Consider the following 18,591-nt stretch of genomic DNA (forward strand, 5'->3'; position numbering starts at 1 on the left):
GCTGTCTTTTTCCTAATAGGGAAACTGAGGCAGGAGGTGGGATGTGCCCTCTCCGCAGCATCCTTGGGCTGATGCTACCAGCTTGGGGCAATTTAGGGATGGAGGGAGCAGGAAAGGGTTTTCTGGGGTGGGAAAGGATTTGCTGGGGTGGAAAAGGGTTTGCTGGGGTGGGAAAGGGTTTACTGGGGGGGCTGCTACCTACTGGGGCACCCCTTTGTGGTTCACCCTTTGCCAAGTTTATCGCAAAGCCCCAAACCAGCCTGGGGAAGGGGGGAGAATTGGAAATGCCCCCACCAGGAGCTTTCCCCCCGCTCGCCCATCCCTCCTCCTGCATTTTTAAGCAATGCTGCCATCGAGCGGTCCAGGGTACGGGAAGAGCCCTCGGCCACCGGCCCCAACCCCTCAGCGCTCCCCAGCTAAAATATATCTCATCCTTCACCCAACCCAGCCTTAAAAAGCTCAGTCTCACTCCAACAACTGACCTGGTGGTGAGGATTAAAGATTTCCAGCCCCTGAGGGCACAGCATCCTCCCTTGGTGACGCTCGGCTGCGCAATTCAAACCCGAATTTCTCTCAGTTTTCAGGGAGCTCAGGGAGCTTTACCCCCCATCTCCTCTGCCACCCATTTGGGAGGCTGCAATTTAGGAGCATCCTTTAGCAAAGCAGAGGGACGCGCTCAGCTTTCTGAGGCGGTTTTCCTCTTCGTTGCACTGGATTTGCGTTTCCCGATGGAAAAGCAGCTCCTCCTGGCAGGCAGCAACACAGGCGGTATTTTTTTGCCCAATAAAAACACTGGAGGAGTAAGTTAAAATCAGCCCTGTCTGGTGGATATTATCAACCTGGACTGTGGGAAGGTGCTAAATCTCTGTTTGCAGTTTAATTAGACTCCAACAGCTTATTCATGTGAGAAAAAGACTCTTTGTGGGGAAGGTTTTGCCAGCCCAACGGGACCTGCTTTACAATTATCGGCATGTTTTAAACTCGCAGTGATTTTTTAGAGTACGTTTGGCCCGGGCGCCCAGTGCTTCCCCAGAAGGATGCAAAGCACGAGAAGGTTTGGAGGGTAAAGGGGCTGGAAAGGGGGTGAGGAAGCGTGAAAATGGGGAGTGCGGGGAAACCTGGGGGCTTCACAAGCTGAGAGGAGCGGGATGGGGACGGAGGGGACCGGGGGGAGACAGGGGGAGGTCTCTCCATGCCGGCTCTGCCCATTGCTCGCTGGCACCGCCCGAGCCGCTTATAAAAGCCCCGATCGTGCCTCGCCCGCGGCAGCCGGGACCGCGGCACCGGCTGCACCGCGAACCCGCTGCGGTCCCGAGCCGGGGGGGACCCGCACCCCGAACTGGCTGCGCCCCGAACCGGCTGCACCGCGAGGGACCCGCACCCCGAACCGGCTGCGCCCCGAACCGGGAGGGACCCGCACCCCGAACCGGCTGCACCGCGAGGGACTCGCACCCTGAACCGGCTGCACCGCGAACCGGGAGGGACCCGCACCCCGAACCGGCTGCACCGCGAGGGACTCGCATCCCGTACCGGCTGCGCCCCGAACCGGGAGGGACCCGCACCCCGAACCGGCTGCACCGCGAGGGACTCGCACCCTGAACCGGCTGCACCGCGAACCGGGAGGGACCCGCATCCCGAACCGGCTGCACCGCGAATCGGGAGGGACCCGCACCCCGAACCGGCTGCACCGCGAGGGACTCGCACCCTGAACCGGCTGCACCGCGAACCGGGAGGGACCCGCATCCCGAACCGGCTGCACCGCGAACCGGGAGGGACCCGCATCCCGAACCGGCTGCACCGCGAATCGGGAGGGACCCGCATCCCGAACCGGCTGCACGCGAACGGGGAGGGGCCCGCACCCCCAACAGTCTGCACCCCAAAACGGGAGGGACCTGCATCCCACACCCCATTCCAGCTCTGAACTGAGAGGCACCTGCATCCCGAACCGGGAGGGATCCGCATCCTGCTCTGGTTCTGAACCGGGAGGAATTCACACCCTGAAACGTCTGCATCCTGAACTGGGAAGGACCCGCATCCCTCTCCGGTCGTGAACTGGGAGGTACCTGCATCCCGAACCGGGAGGGACCTGTGTCCCACATCCTGCTCCAGTGCTGAATCGAGAGGGATCTGCATCCTGCTCCGGTCGTGAACTGGGCAGGACCTGCATCCCAAACTGGCTGTACCCTGAATCAGGAGGAATCTGCACCCCAGGGCAGCTACAGCTCAGCCCAGAGGAACCTGCACCCCGAACCAGCCGTGAATCCTGGTCCAGCTGTACCCAAACCAGCTGTGCACCCAGAACCAGCCATGCACCCCAGTTCAGCTGTGCCCAGTCCAGGAGGGATCTGTGCCCTGAACCAGCTGTGAATGCCAGTCCAGTTGTGCCCAAATCAGGGGGGGACCTGCATCCTGAACCACGTGTGCACCCCAAACCGGCTGTCCCCTGAACTAGGAGGTACCTGCACCCCAAACTAACCGTGCGCCCCAGTCCAGCTGTGCCCAAAATAGGAGGGACCCACGCCCTGAACCAGCCGTACACCCCAAACTGACCACACCCCAAACCAGAGGGGTCCTGCACTCCAGACTGGCTGCACCCTGAATCAGAAGAGACGTACACCCCAAACCAGCTGTCCCCCAAACTGGGAGGCACCTGCACCCTAAACCAGCCATGCACCCCAAAAACGCTGTCCAGGAGGGCCCCGCACCCTGAACTAGCCGTGTACCCCAAACTGGGAGGCACCTGCACCCTAAACCAGCCACACACCTCAAAAAAGGCTGCACCCTGAACCAGGAGGGACCTGCACCCCAAGCCTGTTGCACCCTGATCCTGCTGCACCCCAAACCAGCAGACACCTGCGCCTCAAAACACCGCCGTGCCGGGCCTGGCCGTGGGGCGATGGAGAACGTTCCGCCGCTGGAAGCGGAGCTGGAGCAGCAGTGGTTGCTCAACGCCTCCCTCAACGAGTCCTTCTCGAACCAGTTTGTGCAGCCGCCGTGGCAGGTGGCCCTGTGGGCCGTCGCCTACGCTCTCATCGTGGTGGTGTCGGTGGTGGGGAACGTGGTGGTGATGTGGATCATCCTGGCTCACAAGAGGATGCGAACCGTCACCAACTACTTCTTGGTGAACCTGGCGTTCGCCGAAGCCTCCATGTCGGCTTTCAACACAGTGGTGAACTTCACCTACGCTGTCCACAACGAGTGGTACTACGGGCTGCTCTACTGCAAGTTTCACAACTTCTTCCCCATCGCCGCTGTCTTTGCCAGCATCTACTCCATGACGGCCATCGCCCTGGACAGGTGAGCTCTGAGCATCAAATCCCAAACCCTCCCCAGCACCTGGGGGCTGCGCTCAGCTCCATCTGCTCTCCGGTTATGGGAAAATGTTGCAATTAAAATAAAACTCATTTTGGTAAAAGAGAGACAGAAGGAATCCCTCTTCCCTCCCTGGTTGCAGGTGGTTTTGGGAATGGTTTGTCTGCTCTGTAAAGGAGCTCAAGAAAATGCTTTGTAACCCCCGTGCGTGTCAGTAGCGTGTGTTGGGTGTGTGGCATCACTGTCCTCTCCCTTCCTTTCTTAACCTCCTCGTGGAAAAGCAAACTCAATACTTAGCACAAAATGGCATCATCTCATACCATAAAATACGTGCCTATGTCGGACGTTTCTCTGCTGCGCTGCAGGATCGTTTCTTGTCGCTTGATCTGGGTTGGGAAGAGTCTAAGGAGAGAAGGTCGGGCTTGGGGAAATTATCTCGACTTGGCGGGTGGGTGTTGTTCTGTGTCACCATTCCCCCCGCAAGCGAACCCACCTTGATTTTATCAGACCCTTGGGAGAGGTGGGTGCCAGGAATTTCTCTTATTTAGCTGCAGCCAGCACAGCTTAGTCGTTTCTTTTTATTGCCTGGTAGAACAAGATCCCACTTGCCTTTTGCCATGATCCAAAGTTCGGCCAGTGCTCGGTGAGGTGGCACAGGGGACGCTGCCCATGTCACCGCAGAGATGAGCCACAAAACATCCACGCACCCATCACCTCCAGTGCGCAGCTCCCTCTTCCCTCCCCTCCAAGAAATCTTTTATTCCATGGCATTTTCACACTAGCACTAGAGATAATCAAGGCTCTTGAGCAGCTTTGCAATTCTCTCTCAAGTAGCCGCATTTCGAGCGCAACAGATTTTCCAGTGTAACATATTTCCCCAGCTCTGTAACACCTTTTTTTGGTCCTTTTTCCCAAGGAATAAAAGACATTTTGGCTGGGGATACACGTGCCGGGGGGGGGGAAAGATTTGCATTGCCGTATGCCAGCACATTTGGAGCCGATGTCGAAGCGCCGCACAAACTGGCAGAGATATTTCCCTGTGAGAAATTATAGCGTTGTCACAACTCAGGCGCTGACAGCTCGGGAAAGGGAGCCGGAGAGGGAGGATGTTCTGCCTTAAAAACAAGCTCGGGTTTTTGGTTCGCTCTGGAGTGGTTTTAAGATCCTCTGTCCAAAATAAATCAGACATAGGTAACTTTTCATATCGGAGATAAGAGGAGAATTAAGGCAATTATAAATAAAAAGAGGAATAGTACTAGCGTGGCTCTGTTCCTACCCCAGGAATGTCTTGAAGATGCTGGGGATCAGCCAGCAAAGCCCCTTTCAGGTTATGATGAATTAGAGATGATTTTATTTTTTTAATAGTTCAGTTTTTAGCCTTCACTCCACACCCTGGAATAATCAGAAAAGCAAAGCTGGAAGAGCCCGTGTAAAACAGGAGGCAAAGGGAGCCCGAGGCTGAATTTTGGAGGAGAAATTGGCATTTTCAGCTTTCTTCTTGCATCTGCAAACCCCGTAACAGAGGTTTGTTTCTTCCATGGCTGCAAAACCTGTGTGTGCCCAAGAAATACCCAAGAAATACCCCAAAGAAGCTGCAGCCTTGGTGTGCAAACACTTGCTGCATTTCTTAACCCCAAATTCCCAGCAAATTGGCAAATTGGGAAGGTGAAGGCAGCAAAGTCCATTCTCTGCCCCCACAGACAAGCAGCATGCAATAATATCTACAAAATCACTTGTTTTCCTGTGCCCCAGACCTGACAATAGGGACTTAAATACATAAAATGCAGGAACTTGTTCTAGGAACCTAAAAGGGAAGAATTTGTCCTGGCAAAGCAGCAAAATCCATGTGGGAACAAGGAAATACCTGAATTTTGAGCAGCCGAGCCAGGTAGGCTCAGGAAAATGAGTTATATTCACAGGCAGGATGTATCTGAAATTAAACGTGACTGCAGGGCTGATTTTCATCAAAAAGCAGGAAAGAAGAATTGATTGTGCCTCGTGTTTGCAAACTGTATTAAACCATCTATCGGAGCGGTTGGATCTGGGGGCTCGGAGGAGCCTCATTCTGTAGATCGCTCCCCTAAATCAAACCCGCTTTGTTCTCTACAAGCAATTTCCAGAACATCCTCGATGGAGGATACGAAAGCGCCTTGGAAAGACTCGGCACAGCCATAAAAAAAGAGAAGTGGGGCCGCGGGTTTGATTCCCCCGATGGCTTTTTTTGCAGGAGCCACCGTGGGTTTGTGCAAGAAGAAAAAAGCTTTACCTTGAGTGCTCTTGCACTAGGATCTATTTCACCCTGGGCACAACCAGTGAAAAAATAAAAACTTAATCCTATAAGGACTGTTACTCCGAAGCTTACAACAATAGCAGGAAATTCAGGAGTCCAGGCTGGCAGCTGGTACAGTCTGCGCAGGAAAAGCCGTGATGCTGCTGCTCAGCATCCTGCAAAAGTGGGGCCCAAATGGGTCGCTTTGGTGCTACAAAATTCACCATATCTGCTGTTTTGGGGTATATTGGTGCCAGAGCACATCATGTATCCCCTTTCGGCTTCAAACTCTCCTTGGGAATTAATTCACTTGAAAGAGAGATAGAAAATCCTGGTTTTTTCCAATCTTCCAGGAGAAGTGAGAGCCCGGCAGTGCCCATGGTGAGTTTGAGCTAATTTTCAGCCACACTTAGAGAAAATTGTTTAAAGAGCCAAAATTCTGGACATCGCTATGTTGCGATATCTACAGCACACAGAACAGAGCATCGTTAGATAAACTTTTGATGTTTTCTCACCCCTTGGGACCTGGATTAATTTTTGAGCATCATCAGCAAACCTCTGATGGGGGAATGAGTTTCCATGATGACAAACAATCAGGAACGCAGCCGAAGGTTAAGATCCTGGATTACTTGCAGAATCAGAAAAAAGAATCATCTCTGGTCTCAAAAATTCCAGTGAGCTAAGCCAAAAACACCATAGACTGAAGAAATGATGGTGAGAAGGGTGAGAGTCCCGCCACGAGACAAACTGTGCAGACTTGGGTTATTTAACACAAAGTGATTTCCCTTTTTCTGCAAAGTGTCCTCTGCTCTAAAACAGCTATAAAAATGACATATAGTGAGACTGACCTGCAGCTCCTACACCGAATTGCTGGGTTTGCACATTAAAATACCCCCTCTCTGACCTCCACCACGCAGGGCTGGGCAATCAAACCTTTATATCCCTTATATTCCCCTTTTTGATTTCCAAAGGAGTTCGTAAATTAGATGAGGTGTCTTAAGATTCATCAATTTGCCAGCAGGAGCTGCAGAAAACCCATCCAATCCACCAACCTTCATTCACCACCGCGGCTCCGAAAATTGCGAAGCTGCAACTGAGACCTGGTAATATCTCCCCAAGCCCATATTATTTGCAGCGGAAAAACTGGCTCGGAAAATTATTTACTGCTTGCAAGCTTGAACTCCCAGGTTGGACGAAACAGCTGAATATCAGGAATATATTCAGCAGCTCAGCGACCTCAGGCCTTCCCTGAGAGGTGATTACTGCAGAAAGAAACCCTCCGGAGAGGACAAATTACATCAGCACACAGACAGATTAATTAGTCATTTACACCCTAATATAGCACCAGGGTTGGGGTGTTTTTTTTAATCTTGACTTAATGGACTTCTGGGGTTTGCAGAGCAGGACTTTGTGCCCAGCGCTGTGTAATCGTGGGATGGAATTTGGAAGAGGAAAGAGCGAGAGGGAAGCAAAAGGAATCTGAGTTTAGGGCCAGCTTTTTACATTCCTGAAAAATCCAGCATCGCCAAACAGCAAAAAACCCTCCAAAGGTGCTGGATCTGCAGCACGGAGCTGGCTCAGAACACTCATTTCCCAGTTTGGGGATGGCCAAGGGAATGCCGTGGTGAGGCCTTGCTCAACAAGGCTGGTTTACGCCCCGGCTCTCAGCAATAGTCTCTGATCTGATGGGGATTAACCAGAATGAAGCCCCCCCAATACCTACTAGATATTAATTCAAGCTGTCAAAAAATAAATTACATCTTTTCTCACACTTTTGGGGTGATCGTGGTGCTCATTTGCAGGCTGGGCGCTGGCACAAGCCATTCTAGGAGCTCGAGGGCCTCAGGTGAGATATTTGCTTTATCCCATAACTTTCTTAATTTGTTCCTTAATTTCTTCTTAATCCCTCAACGGTCCAGCGGGAACCGCTCGTGCCAGGTCTCATGGGTCACCAGCCCTGTATTTAATGGGACTTTTGTTCTCCCCTTGCACTCTCCAGCTACAAACCAGTGCCAGGACTAACTGGTTGATAAGGTCATAGAAATGACACCTCAAATAACACCCGCAGGGTCTCACAGAGGGGCTGGGTTGTGCTTTGGGTTCTCCTCTCCCACCCCACCCCGGCGCTGTGGTTTTATCCCATTTCACCTGCATTTGGGCTCTTAAAACCCAGCGTGCCGTGGGGTTTGCTCTGCAGGGGAGTTTGCAAAGCTGCCGGTGCAACTCAGGTTCCTGTTCAGTGACAGTAACATGTCCCTTTTGATCGCGCTCGAGGGAAATAGCACCCTGCTTTCAAAAAGAGAGATGCTGGTGAGAAACCTGCAGCCTCCTGCTTGACAAAGACGCTTCGCCAGGCATTGAGCATCACTCAGGTCTCGCTGTCCATCCCACGGGTTGGTTGGACGCTGGTTTATGTCAAAGCAATAAATAGGAGGAAGCGGCTGCTCACGGTGGCTTCGTCCTCCGCATCGTTTCAAGCACACAGGGCTCTCGGCTGTCGCTCAGATACGAGAGACAAGTGTCACTTTGCAAACCTGCTCGAGGGACGGTATTTTTGCACCCACATGGCTGCGATGTAATCCTCGTGGAAAGCAAAAAGGCAAGTTTTTCTCTATGAAGAAGCTTTTTCGTTTTTACATAGGAAGGACCCAGAGCGGTGCTGGAGGTATCTGACCCACCTTAATATCTGACCCACCTCAATCCGGCATCTGCTCCAATTTGGTTGCAAATTCCCCCAGGGCTGACTCTGCACTCTCTGCTCAGGACGGATAATTGTGCAAAATACCAAACAGCACAAACTCTGCAGCATCTTAGTTACTCATCTCTTATCTGTCACACCCTTATTACTTAATGAAGCAGATAAGGAAACCCTGGGATGAAAGAGGCTTCATAAATTTTTGCTATTGTATTAATCTCATCTCCATGAGGGTGGAAACAATTGGGTAATGTTAGAGAGCCAGGCAGACTCCAGATCTCCAGACGCAATTAATAAATGGCTCCGCTGCCTCGAATGCAATATCTATTTAATAACCGATACGCTCAGAGCTACCCTGCTACAACATTGTACTTAAATACTATTGCATCGTCATGGTAACACTTCCCCCAAACCACAATAAAATATTTCATCAACAGCAAACGTCATCAAATAGCACCTGGTGGAAAGTTGAGTGGTTTAGTGCCAAGCCTGTTAAATACCGGGGATTTAAAACATTAAACATGGTGGGAAAGGTGCAAAGAAAATGTAGCCGTGAGGACATCGGGTATCCCCTGAGCTTGCAAACCATAACGGTGGTTTGCGCTTGAACGTGGCGCTGCCATCGTTTGAGAGAGAAACTGCACATAATTTTATTTTGAGGAATAGGATCATTAGGTCTGCCCAACTAAACACCTTCTGCAGGCAAATGGCCTCATTCCCGGTGAACAAAACCTTTCCCTAACATGGGAAGTCTGCCCGTAAATCCTCAACCAAGAGCCAATTCCCTATGAAAAATAAGGACTTGAGACCCCACGGTGGTTTGTCACCTGAGCAGGATGCTCAGGCTCCTCTTCCTCACCATCCCGGCAAACCCCAACACCCCATTTTTTCATGGATAGGAAAACTGCTAAAAAAAAAAAAATATCAATCTAATAGGACGCAGAGAGGCACTTTGCGAGGAGAAATACGAGCTCATAAACTCATTAATAATAAACTCATTTGGTTATTTTCCCTGAGAAGCAAAGTCATGATTGACACATCATTTTTCTTGCCTGATAAAACGTGATTGATGGAGGTTTTGCTGCTGCACCAGCCGCTTCTCTGCTTGGAGATCAAACCTACGTGGAGGGGGGAAAACAACCCAGAGGTTGCTTTTCTGCTTTGCATTCGGTTGCTCGGAATGAAGATCTTATTTTGGGCGAACCAAAACACCACCGTAGAAACACACCATGGGGAGGGGTTGGCTTAAAGATGAGCAGAATTGCAAGAAGACAAACTGGCCTTTGGGGACGCATGGTCTGGATGGAAAAAAAGATCCAGCGGTGGCTAAAAAAACCTAAAAATTCAAAGACAGGAATATACACAAACCTACTGGGTAGAGAAACATGGGAAGTCTGATCAGTCTGCAATGAAAAGAGAATTATTTGAGAAAAATAAGGTGGCCACAAACCCATATTCTCTGCTCTCCCCCCTTGCATCAAACGTTCTTGCCAAGCAGAGGAGAAAAGGAAAAGAAAAAAAATAAAGGAAGCAGTTATTAAAATGTTACGACAATTTTCTGCTTAGCGATACAATTATTATATCATTATGCAATATTTTAATTTGAAATAATGGTCTAATTATTTTCAGGATGTTTGTACATTTCCATTTATCTCCAGGTTTTTTTACCGTCTCTAATACCAGCTCAGACCCTTTTCATGACATTTTTTCTCTTCCCCATCCGAGCACCTGTCTGGGAGAACTGTTAATATTCCCCTTTTTAATCCTGATGGGTGGCTGAACTCAGAGCACCCCCAAATATTTCAGAGGTTGCTCAGGACCTACAGTTTGGGAAACGCTGCCAAAAAATAGGATTTGGGGCCAGTTTTCCCCAAAGTGCCACTAGTTTGTTCCCTCCTGACCCCTTTCCTTGCAACACCAGCACGGTCAGATGGATTTTCCCGTCTCTTTTCCGCCACAAAACGGAGTCGCAAACAAGTCGATGGTGGTTGGAAAGGCCTCTGAGCGATGCGATTGGGGTTTCATTCATTGTTACAACCATTATTTGGATGTTTTATCAACCACGACGGCTTCTATTGATGCAAAGTGCTTCAAACCAACGAGAAAATCCTCCAAAATGCACCGGCAGAAATAAAGTCAGAGATGCAAAAGTATTTCTGGTTGTTGCAACCAAGCGCTGCCTTTGCTTTCTCAACCTCAGATGTTTCTCCAAGCGAATATTTCACCAGAAATGACCCAACTTTGGTGGAAATCCCTTATTTTCCACTGTTTGCATGCTTGAGCTTGAAGCAGATCAAGCACCAACAACAAACTTGGGCACATTGACTTTTTGCTGCTTGGGAGTAAAAAACCCAGCGAAACCTGCTCCAAAGCCCATAATAAAACCCACCTGAACCTCATCCAGCTCTGCAAACAAGGGGCTGAGCCAAAACCAGGAGTTTGAGGATGAGGAAGAGGAAGGAGACAAGTCCTTGCAGGGTCCCATGAAGCTGATCGCAAGCACAATTATGAAGAAATTAAAAATACAGATGCAGAAACCATGAGACCTTGATGCGTCCCCAGCACTGACACTCATTGCCTTGGTTCTTTCTAACCAGCTTCAAGTACCAAATAGATTTTTAAGGGATAATTATCAGGGGGATTAGGGGGATTTTCAGCTGCAAAGCTGAGAAGGTTTGGTACACAGGGGCAGAGGAAGAGCTGACAGCAGTAAATCCCACATATTGTATTTATATATTAATCCCCGACAGCGGTCACTCAAAAATGCAACATGGTGAGTATTTGCTGTCTAGGAAAAAATTAAAAGCAAAAACTGTCCGTTCTCTGAAAGGAGAAGGGATGAAGGGAGAAATGTTTGCCTTGGGCAATAACATGCAGAGCGATGCGATGTTTCTCCTCTTCCCGAAGCTTGACATGGAGCAGAGGGGAAATAAAATAAAAAAATTGGTGACGTACTCACTCAATCCTTACAGCGCTGCCGGCTGCTGCCAGCTCTGCAAAACCAGATTTGCAGAGGGATAAATTCAATCCGCCTCGTCACCGCGGGAGCTTTCCTCGCGCATGACGACTGATGTTCGGGGAAAAGAGCCCCGGAGCGGTGCAGATATCGGTGATATTGCAGGTCGCCCATCCCACACCGGTGCAAAACTCTTATTTTTGGTTCTCCCCTAACACTGATCTATCGGAAAGAGGTGATTTTGCATGGGTACAAAAAGAAGGGGTGCTGCTAAACAGGGCTGGATTTGTATAAACTGTTTTTTGCAGAAACAGCCAGTTGCATTAGTGAAGCTGTTTTTCAGCTATGAGAGTCTCAAGCAAGATTAAAATAAAGTAAATTCAAGTTACGTGCTGCAAGAGGATTACAGTATTGGCCGGGGAATCCTCCAGAAAGGGATGATTTGATGCTGTTTGCTTGTGTGGACCAGCTAACTAGTCTGTACAGAAAAGAAGCGTCAGCTCCAGATACTTGAAAAGCTATTTCAGATAGAGCAGGGGTGTCAAACTCATTTTCACCGGGGGCCACATCAACCTCATGGACTAGTAACATTTATACAGTCCTAAAATTACATTTGGTCTTTTGAAGGCAACTGCGAGGCCCATGTGGCCCCCGGTGAAAATCAGTTTGACATCCCTGAGACAGAGTAACTCTTAATTTCAGTTACACTAATTCCCACTATGTGGGAAAAATTCCTCAGTGAGTTGAAATGCTATGAAGACTTTATAAAATCGCTTACTTCCTATCTGCTATTCTGTAGCAAAATTGCCGTACTTTGTTCCGGTAGACAGTACCTCAAATACTTTTAAAACCTGTTAGATAAGTATTTAAGATACAAATTGCTACGTGCTACTGTATTACTTAGCTTCATAAAACCTTGATTCTGTATTACTTTTGTTCAAGCTTCAAAGGGCTAAATAAGAATACATGATTGGGGCTTAACATGGTTGAAGTTACTTTATTGAGTACTCAAAGTAGATATGGTTTGTGATTTCTATTAATAATCCACCTTCTTCTTGTATCTAGTGTGCGATTAAATAAAAAGAAACTGGTCAGAGCACAAATCTGTATTTTCTGCTTAATCTCTTTTTGGAAGCATCTCTTTTGGAGTGAGATGCTGCATTAAAGCGGTGTCAAAAGTACAACTCCCGTGCAATGGAGACCTAAAAAAGCCCCGAAAGCTGCAGTGTCAGGACTTGCCAGCCTTAATTTCTCCTTTTCTCACCTGGCAGGTACATGGCGATCATCCACCCGCTGCAGCCCCGGCTCTCGGCCACCGCCACCAAGGTTGTCATCGGTGTCATCTGGGTCCTGGCATTCCTGCTGGCATCCCCCCAGGGTTACTACTCGGTGACGGAGGAGCTGCCGGGCCGGCTGGTGTGTCTGGTGGAGTGGCCAGAGCACAGCGAGAATGTGTACGGAAAAACGTGAGTTCGGCTTTGCCGGCAGCAGGGACAATCACCGGATAGATGGAAGAAACATATATATATATATATATATATATATAAAAAGGGAGCGGGGAAGGATTTGAACGGCTCAAAGCTCCTTGGGATGAGGAAATCCTCCTCCTCCCCTAGCAAGGGTCAGTGTTAAGGAGTCGACGGTAAAAAAAAACAACCACCACACAAAACTCCATCCGTATCATCTTGGGGCACATTAAGGTTAATTTAGGTGAGTTTAGTGCTGTTTGTGGTCCAAACATCACCCTGTGCTGTGCTCCCTGCCCTTCTTGGATGCTCATCTTGGAGCAAAACTCACGTAAAAACAGCTAAGATGCAATATTTTGGCCATGAGGATTGCGCCCAGGGTTTTATTTTTACACACGCAGGGTTTTTACAGCACCTTTCCTGCAACTCATATCTCTAACGGCTTCCAGAGACGAGAGTTATTCCTCTAAGAGGTAAATAGGGTTTTAATGGGGATATCTTGGCCAGCTAACAACAGAAAACAACACAGTTTGGGATTTACCGAGTCCAAAAGCCCTAAAATTCACTCGACTGCTTAAAAACCAAGCTACAAAAAGAGGTTCTGTGGCATCAGCTCAGGCTGGGAGGGCTCAGCAGGAATCTCTTTCCTTCTCGTTAAGGTGCCGGCTAATTAAATCTGGCATTTCCAAAGGGTCCGGGCAACCCCACTGGTCTGCCAGCCCAGCCATCCTCTGCTTTTTAAAGTCCGCAAGTCATGCGGCGAGTTAAATGTCATGAGTTAAAGGAAAAAAGAGAGAAAAATAAAAACAAAAAGGCATTTGTGATCTCCAGTCCTGTGGAGCAATGAATTAGGGCTGTGAAATGGTGCCGGAGCCAAAGCAGGGGACAAACATGCACAAAAACATGTTTAAAACCAACCTGAGCTTGGCCAAGGTCTCTCCACAAGAAAAACGAGATGAGTTTGCTGGACGGTATCATTTATCTTCTTATTTATTTGCATTGCAAGACAGGGATGGTAAGAACCAAGCTGGGGCTGGCCCAGCTGATCTCCAGAGGTGTTTTCCAACCTTAATTATTCTGAGTCACCGTGATAAATATGACCAGCGTGACAAAATCCCGCTGGCTTAGCGCGCGCAGACCCGACAGTGATGATTTAAAGCCTGAGCGTCCCCTGCTCTGCAGAAATGTGAGGGCAGGAAAGCAGATGTTAAGCAGAAGCTTTTACACAGCCAAAAGCCCAAATATTTGGTGGGGATTGAAAATAACTTGCAGCTCAGCAGCATCTCTCCAAAGTGCACGAACCCCCTTGCACAGTGCAGAGCCCGAGATGTTATTTTACTGCCCCAAAATAACTTGGCAGGGACAGGTGGTTGGGTCGCTGTCAAACACCCTCCCCTGCGCACGTGGCCTTGGGGTTATTTAAGGAATCTGGCTTGTTTGCAACGCTGTGATGAAAAAGAATAGATTTTTTGGTTCATAGTGAAAATAGGGGATTTCTGCTAAAGTCAGGGAGTCCTTGCTCTTGGCAAATGGAGATACCAAGCCCATGGCAAGTGTCTGGGCTTTGCAAAGACAAAGGAGATGGCAGCCCCAATGTCACTGCCCATTACTCCTACGGGCTCCTCCATCCTCTACAAGACCCTAAACCCCACACTAAAGAGCTTTAAATTACAAACCTCAGGCTTCTCTACGTGCTCTGATCCTGCAGTTCTCATAGACAGAACAACATGTGGATGGTTTCACATGGAGACAGGTTTTCAGTGCCCAAGGTCCAAGAAAAAGGTTGCGGGGTTCTTTGGAAATCCCTGTCCTTACCATGTCCAGGCAGCTCTGAAAATACAGGTCCGTGGTGCTTACGTTATCAAACAGCCTCTCTTGGGCATCGCTGCATCGCTCTCAGCTGTTTGCAGTTGGTTTAAGACCCTGCACTACATGGGAACCACAACAAAACCTTCATCAGGGAGCCACAGAGACGCCTCTTTAATTAGCAAAATAGAAAACAGCCCTACAAAATCCAGCTCAAATGTGATTAGCGCTGGGCGAAGAGGAGGCCAAATGAGATTGCGGGTCCAGAAGGAGGAGGATATGGCGTGGCAGTGTGGGGCCAACCCCATCGTTACGCTTTAGAGGTATTATTCAATCAAAGCAGCCGGGAGGATGAGCAAATTCAAGAGCGGAGCATGGCCAAGGGCCTGAACCGCCTTGAACAGATGCAGGACCTTGCACCCGAGCTGGGCACACACCCCGAAAACACAGGCAAAGACCCTAAAACCATCAGGAGAAAACTACCTCCAGACCTGGCGGCTTTGCAAACCAGCACTGTGCAAGGCAGCAGCATTTCTGTTCCACTATCGCTCATCTTTCTGCACAGGGAAGAGGTTTTTACAAACTATGACAGTAGGAAGGATCCTGCAAGGTCAAACTGTCCATCCCCATCCTGTTTGTTAGAAACAATGTTATTTTTTCCCCTTTTAAACCAACTCCTATTTAACACAAATCCTCCACTGAATGCACTGCAATCCCAGCGGCTGTTGCAACCTGCCAACTTAATACCGCCTCAAGCCTGAGCTAACAATTCCATCCAGACCTTCTCATTCCATTTTGGACTTATTTATACTTGTTATAAACAGACGCAAAGATCCTGCCCTTTCCACGAGCCTGGAGAACCAACCTGGCTGCTGAATTCACTGAAAAGTTGTAATAAACCTTCACGACAAAGGTTTAGACTGTGGTTTGGGTCACGCCTTGTGCCACCTGAGCCCAGTTTAACTGCTAGTGGACCAGGATTTATGGAAACTGTGTCCAAGACCCAGAATTTGCCTCACAGGCGAAGCCTTTATTTCTTCAGCTTAATGCTCCCATCCTTTATATGTCAAAATATCCACATTTTTCTCCTGCGGGGCTGCCAGATATAAGGTGTGATAAGAGGAAATATTCAGCTCTAGGATGATTTGGGGTGTAAATGGAGAAGCGAGAATAGAGCCATTTCAGGTCCTCGCCTTATGAAGGTAACAAAAGTTCTTCACTGGCCTCTACCTCCCACCCCTGGAAGATGCCGGGATGCCAAATGCTGCAGCAGAGCCTTGGAAAAGATTGGGGTGAAAACAGGGAATCCTGCCCAGCCCAAGCTCTGCAGAAATTGTGCCAAATTCACTTTGCCCCTGTGAAGCACTTGGCCTTTAAGCTCAGTTTGCAAGGAAAAAAAAAAAACAAACCACACCACACCAAATCAGTAGAAGACACGCTCAATAACAATCATTTTTTCCAGGTATCACTTCTGCATGACCATCCTGATCTACTTCTTGCCGCTCCTGGTGATCGGATGTGCCTACACCGTGGTCGGCATCACCCTCTGGGCCAGTGAGATACCGGGTGACTCCTCCGACCGCTACCACGAGCAGGTCTCGGCCAAGCGGAAGGTAAGGAGCTCCAAGCATCATTCATACCCAACCCCAACTAACCACAGCCAAAAATACCTCATTGAGGGGTAGAAACAGGTCAGGACTTGTTGTGTGGTCATTGCTAATGGAGCAGAGTGTCCTCCAGATGCATGTTCATCGTGAACATGCGTGGTTTAATCCAGGTGTTGACCAACTATGATTGCTGCAGCCAAGGTTATCACTAACTGAGATATTACAAAGCAGGTTTTCTGGGTTTGTGAGCAGCCAAGCCCAGCCCTGCCTCATTCCTGGCTGGAACATCTATTTGTACAAGGAAGCAATCATCTCTGCATTCCCAGAACTTGATGGATGACATGTGGGCTGCTGTACTGCTCTTCCAGCAAATGTCTGGGTAGTTGAAGTCACCTATCAGAGCTAGGCTCTATGGACCCAAAGCTTGCTTAAGTGACTCAAATATCGCTTGGTCAGCCTTATTGTGTTGGTTTGGAGGTCAGTAGCAGACGCCTACTGTAGGATTCCCCTTGGATCTATACTCAGACATTCTATAGGGCTTCCACGATCACTGTAGTTGGCTTCTATACATTCCAGATTCTCCTTAACATAAAGCACGACTCCTCCTCCTCTTCTTCCCTGCCTGTCTTTATGAAACAGTTTATAACCATCTATTGCGATCCTCCAGTCACGTGAGTTGTCCCACCATGTTTCAGTTATTCCTATGATATCATAACTTTCTGACTGTGCATGGAGCTCCAGTTCCTCCTGTTTGTGCCCCAGGCTGTGTGCATTGGTATGCACACACTTCAGGTGATTGGTCTCCTGCTTTTCCTCTTGGGAGGCAGCTAAGGAACATTTGTCACTGCTCTGGTTGACCTGGCTTATTCCCCAGTTTGTTGCAATGTCATGAGCGCTACCACTTTGATCCTTGCCCCCTGAGTCCTTCAGTTTAAAGCCCACCTCACCAAGGTGGCCAGCCTGCTGCCAAAGATTCCCTTGGCTCTTCATGGTTAGAAAGGTCTCCAAGTCAAAAAGAGGTGGCCCCTTGTGGAGGGTGGGGTGTCCAACAGGTGGTTCTGCTTCCCCTCTCTTCTCCTCGCAGGTGGTGAAGATGATGATCATTGTGGTGTGCACATTCGCGCTGTGCTGGCTGCCCTACCACATCTACTTCACCCTGCAGTATTTCAACCCCGAGTGGTACCTGCAGAAGTTCATCCAGCAGGTCTACCTGGCCATCATGTGGTTGGCCATGAGCTCCACCATGTACAACCCCATCATCTACTGCTGCCTCAACGACAGGTGCGGGGCGGGTGACGCTCGGGAGCATCTTGGTGCGACATGGAGGGGAAAAAGGGAGAGATACGGGTTTTCCAGGATGATTCTGTCCCACCTTCTGCCAGGAGCTGCTTCTAGCAGATGCAGAGACAACACAATAAGTCTTTGCTAAAGCCCCTGTAGGTTTGAGGGCAGGTATCAAACAGTCCCAACTCCTCATTAGGATTTATCAGCTTTTTTTTCCCTCTCCTTAGTGAAAAACATTGATTTTGTTGTTGCTTAGCAGCATCTAGCTCTGTCTTCCCCCTTCTAGCAAGGTCTTTTTGCCACCTCCACGTCCCTCACCTCTGCCTTTCCCCACCTCTTCCTTCCCCGCCAGGTTTCGCGTGGGGTTCAAACACGCATTTCGATGGTGCCCGTTCGTCAGTGCCAGTGAGTACGAGGGCCTGGAAATGAAGTCGGCCAGATACCTGCAGACACAGAGCAGCATGTACAAGGTCAGCCGGATCGAGACCACCGTGTCCTCGGCAGTCGGCGCGGCCGAAGAGGAGCTGGAGGAGAGCGGCAAGGCCAAGCGTCTCTCCGTGGACATGACCTCCAATGGTTCCTCCCGCAGCGACTCCAAAACGGTCTCCGAAAGCTTCAGCTTCTACTCCAACACGCTCACCTAAGCTCCATCGGCTGCTCACGAAGGTGCCACCATCCCCTGAAAGCTCCAGCGTTCAATTCACTCAGTGTCACCACCCTGGTTTGTGACATGCCGGCTTTTTTCTGTGCTGTTTTACCATCTCACTGTGCCGCTCGCTTGCCATCCTTGGGATTAGTTTCTTGTGCTCCACAGTGGCTCGTGTCCCAACACAAGCGAGGTTTGGTTGGTCTCTGCCATGCTCGCTGCCTGTCCAACCCAGGATAGGACGCAAAATTGGAACAGAGATGCATTTTTCTCCTAAACTGTGAATACAACATTGGCAGGCGCTTCCCTGCTCTCTGCAAGGATCTCCCAGTCCATCCCACCTCCCAGGAAAATGAACCAGTCTTGCACTTTCCTCCTCCCACCTTTAATTTCATTCTCCCTGTCACTCTTGGTTGAATATCCAGAGGGATATCCAGTTCAAAAAATCCAGAAAAAAAGATGTTTTCAGCTTCGGGAGCTTCACCAGCCACTCAGCATTTCAATTTCTGCACAGTCCCAACTCATCCCCAGCACCTACATCCTCCGCACG

General features: G+C 49.3%; 1 protein-coding gene across 1 annotated transcript; it reads left to right on the plus strand.

Moving 5' to 3' along the window:
• The first annotated feature begins 2,896 nt into the window (after positions 1-2,896).
• On the plus strand, positions 2,897-18,196 carry TACR1 (tachykinin receptor 1). The gene is made up of 5 exons (XM_065651782.1): positions 2,897-3,297; positions 12,504-12,698; positions 15,967-16,117; positions 17,196-17,392; positions 17,748-18,196. Exons 1-5 carry the CDS (start codon positions 2,897-2,899, stop codon positions 18,037-18,039), a joined length of 1,236 nt encoding a protein of 411 aa, XP_065507854.1. The 3' UTR covers positions 18,040-18,196.
• Positions 18,197-18,591: the final 395 nt, after the last annotated feature.

Source organism: Caloenas nicobarica, chromosome 25 (genome assembly GCF_036013445.1).
Source record: "Caloenas nicobarica isolate bCalNic1 chromosome 25, bCalNic1.hap1, whole genome shotgun sequence".
Taxonomy (NCBI): Eukaryota; Metazoa; Chordata; class Aves; order Columbiformes; family Columbidae; genus Caloenas; species Caloenas nicobarica.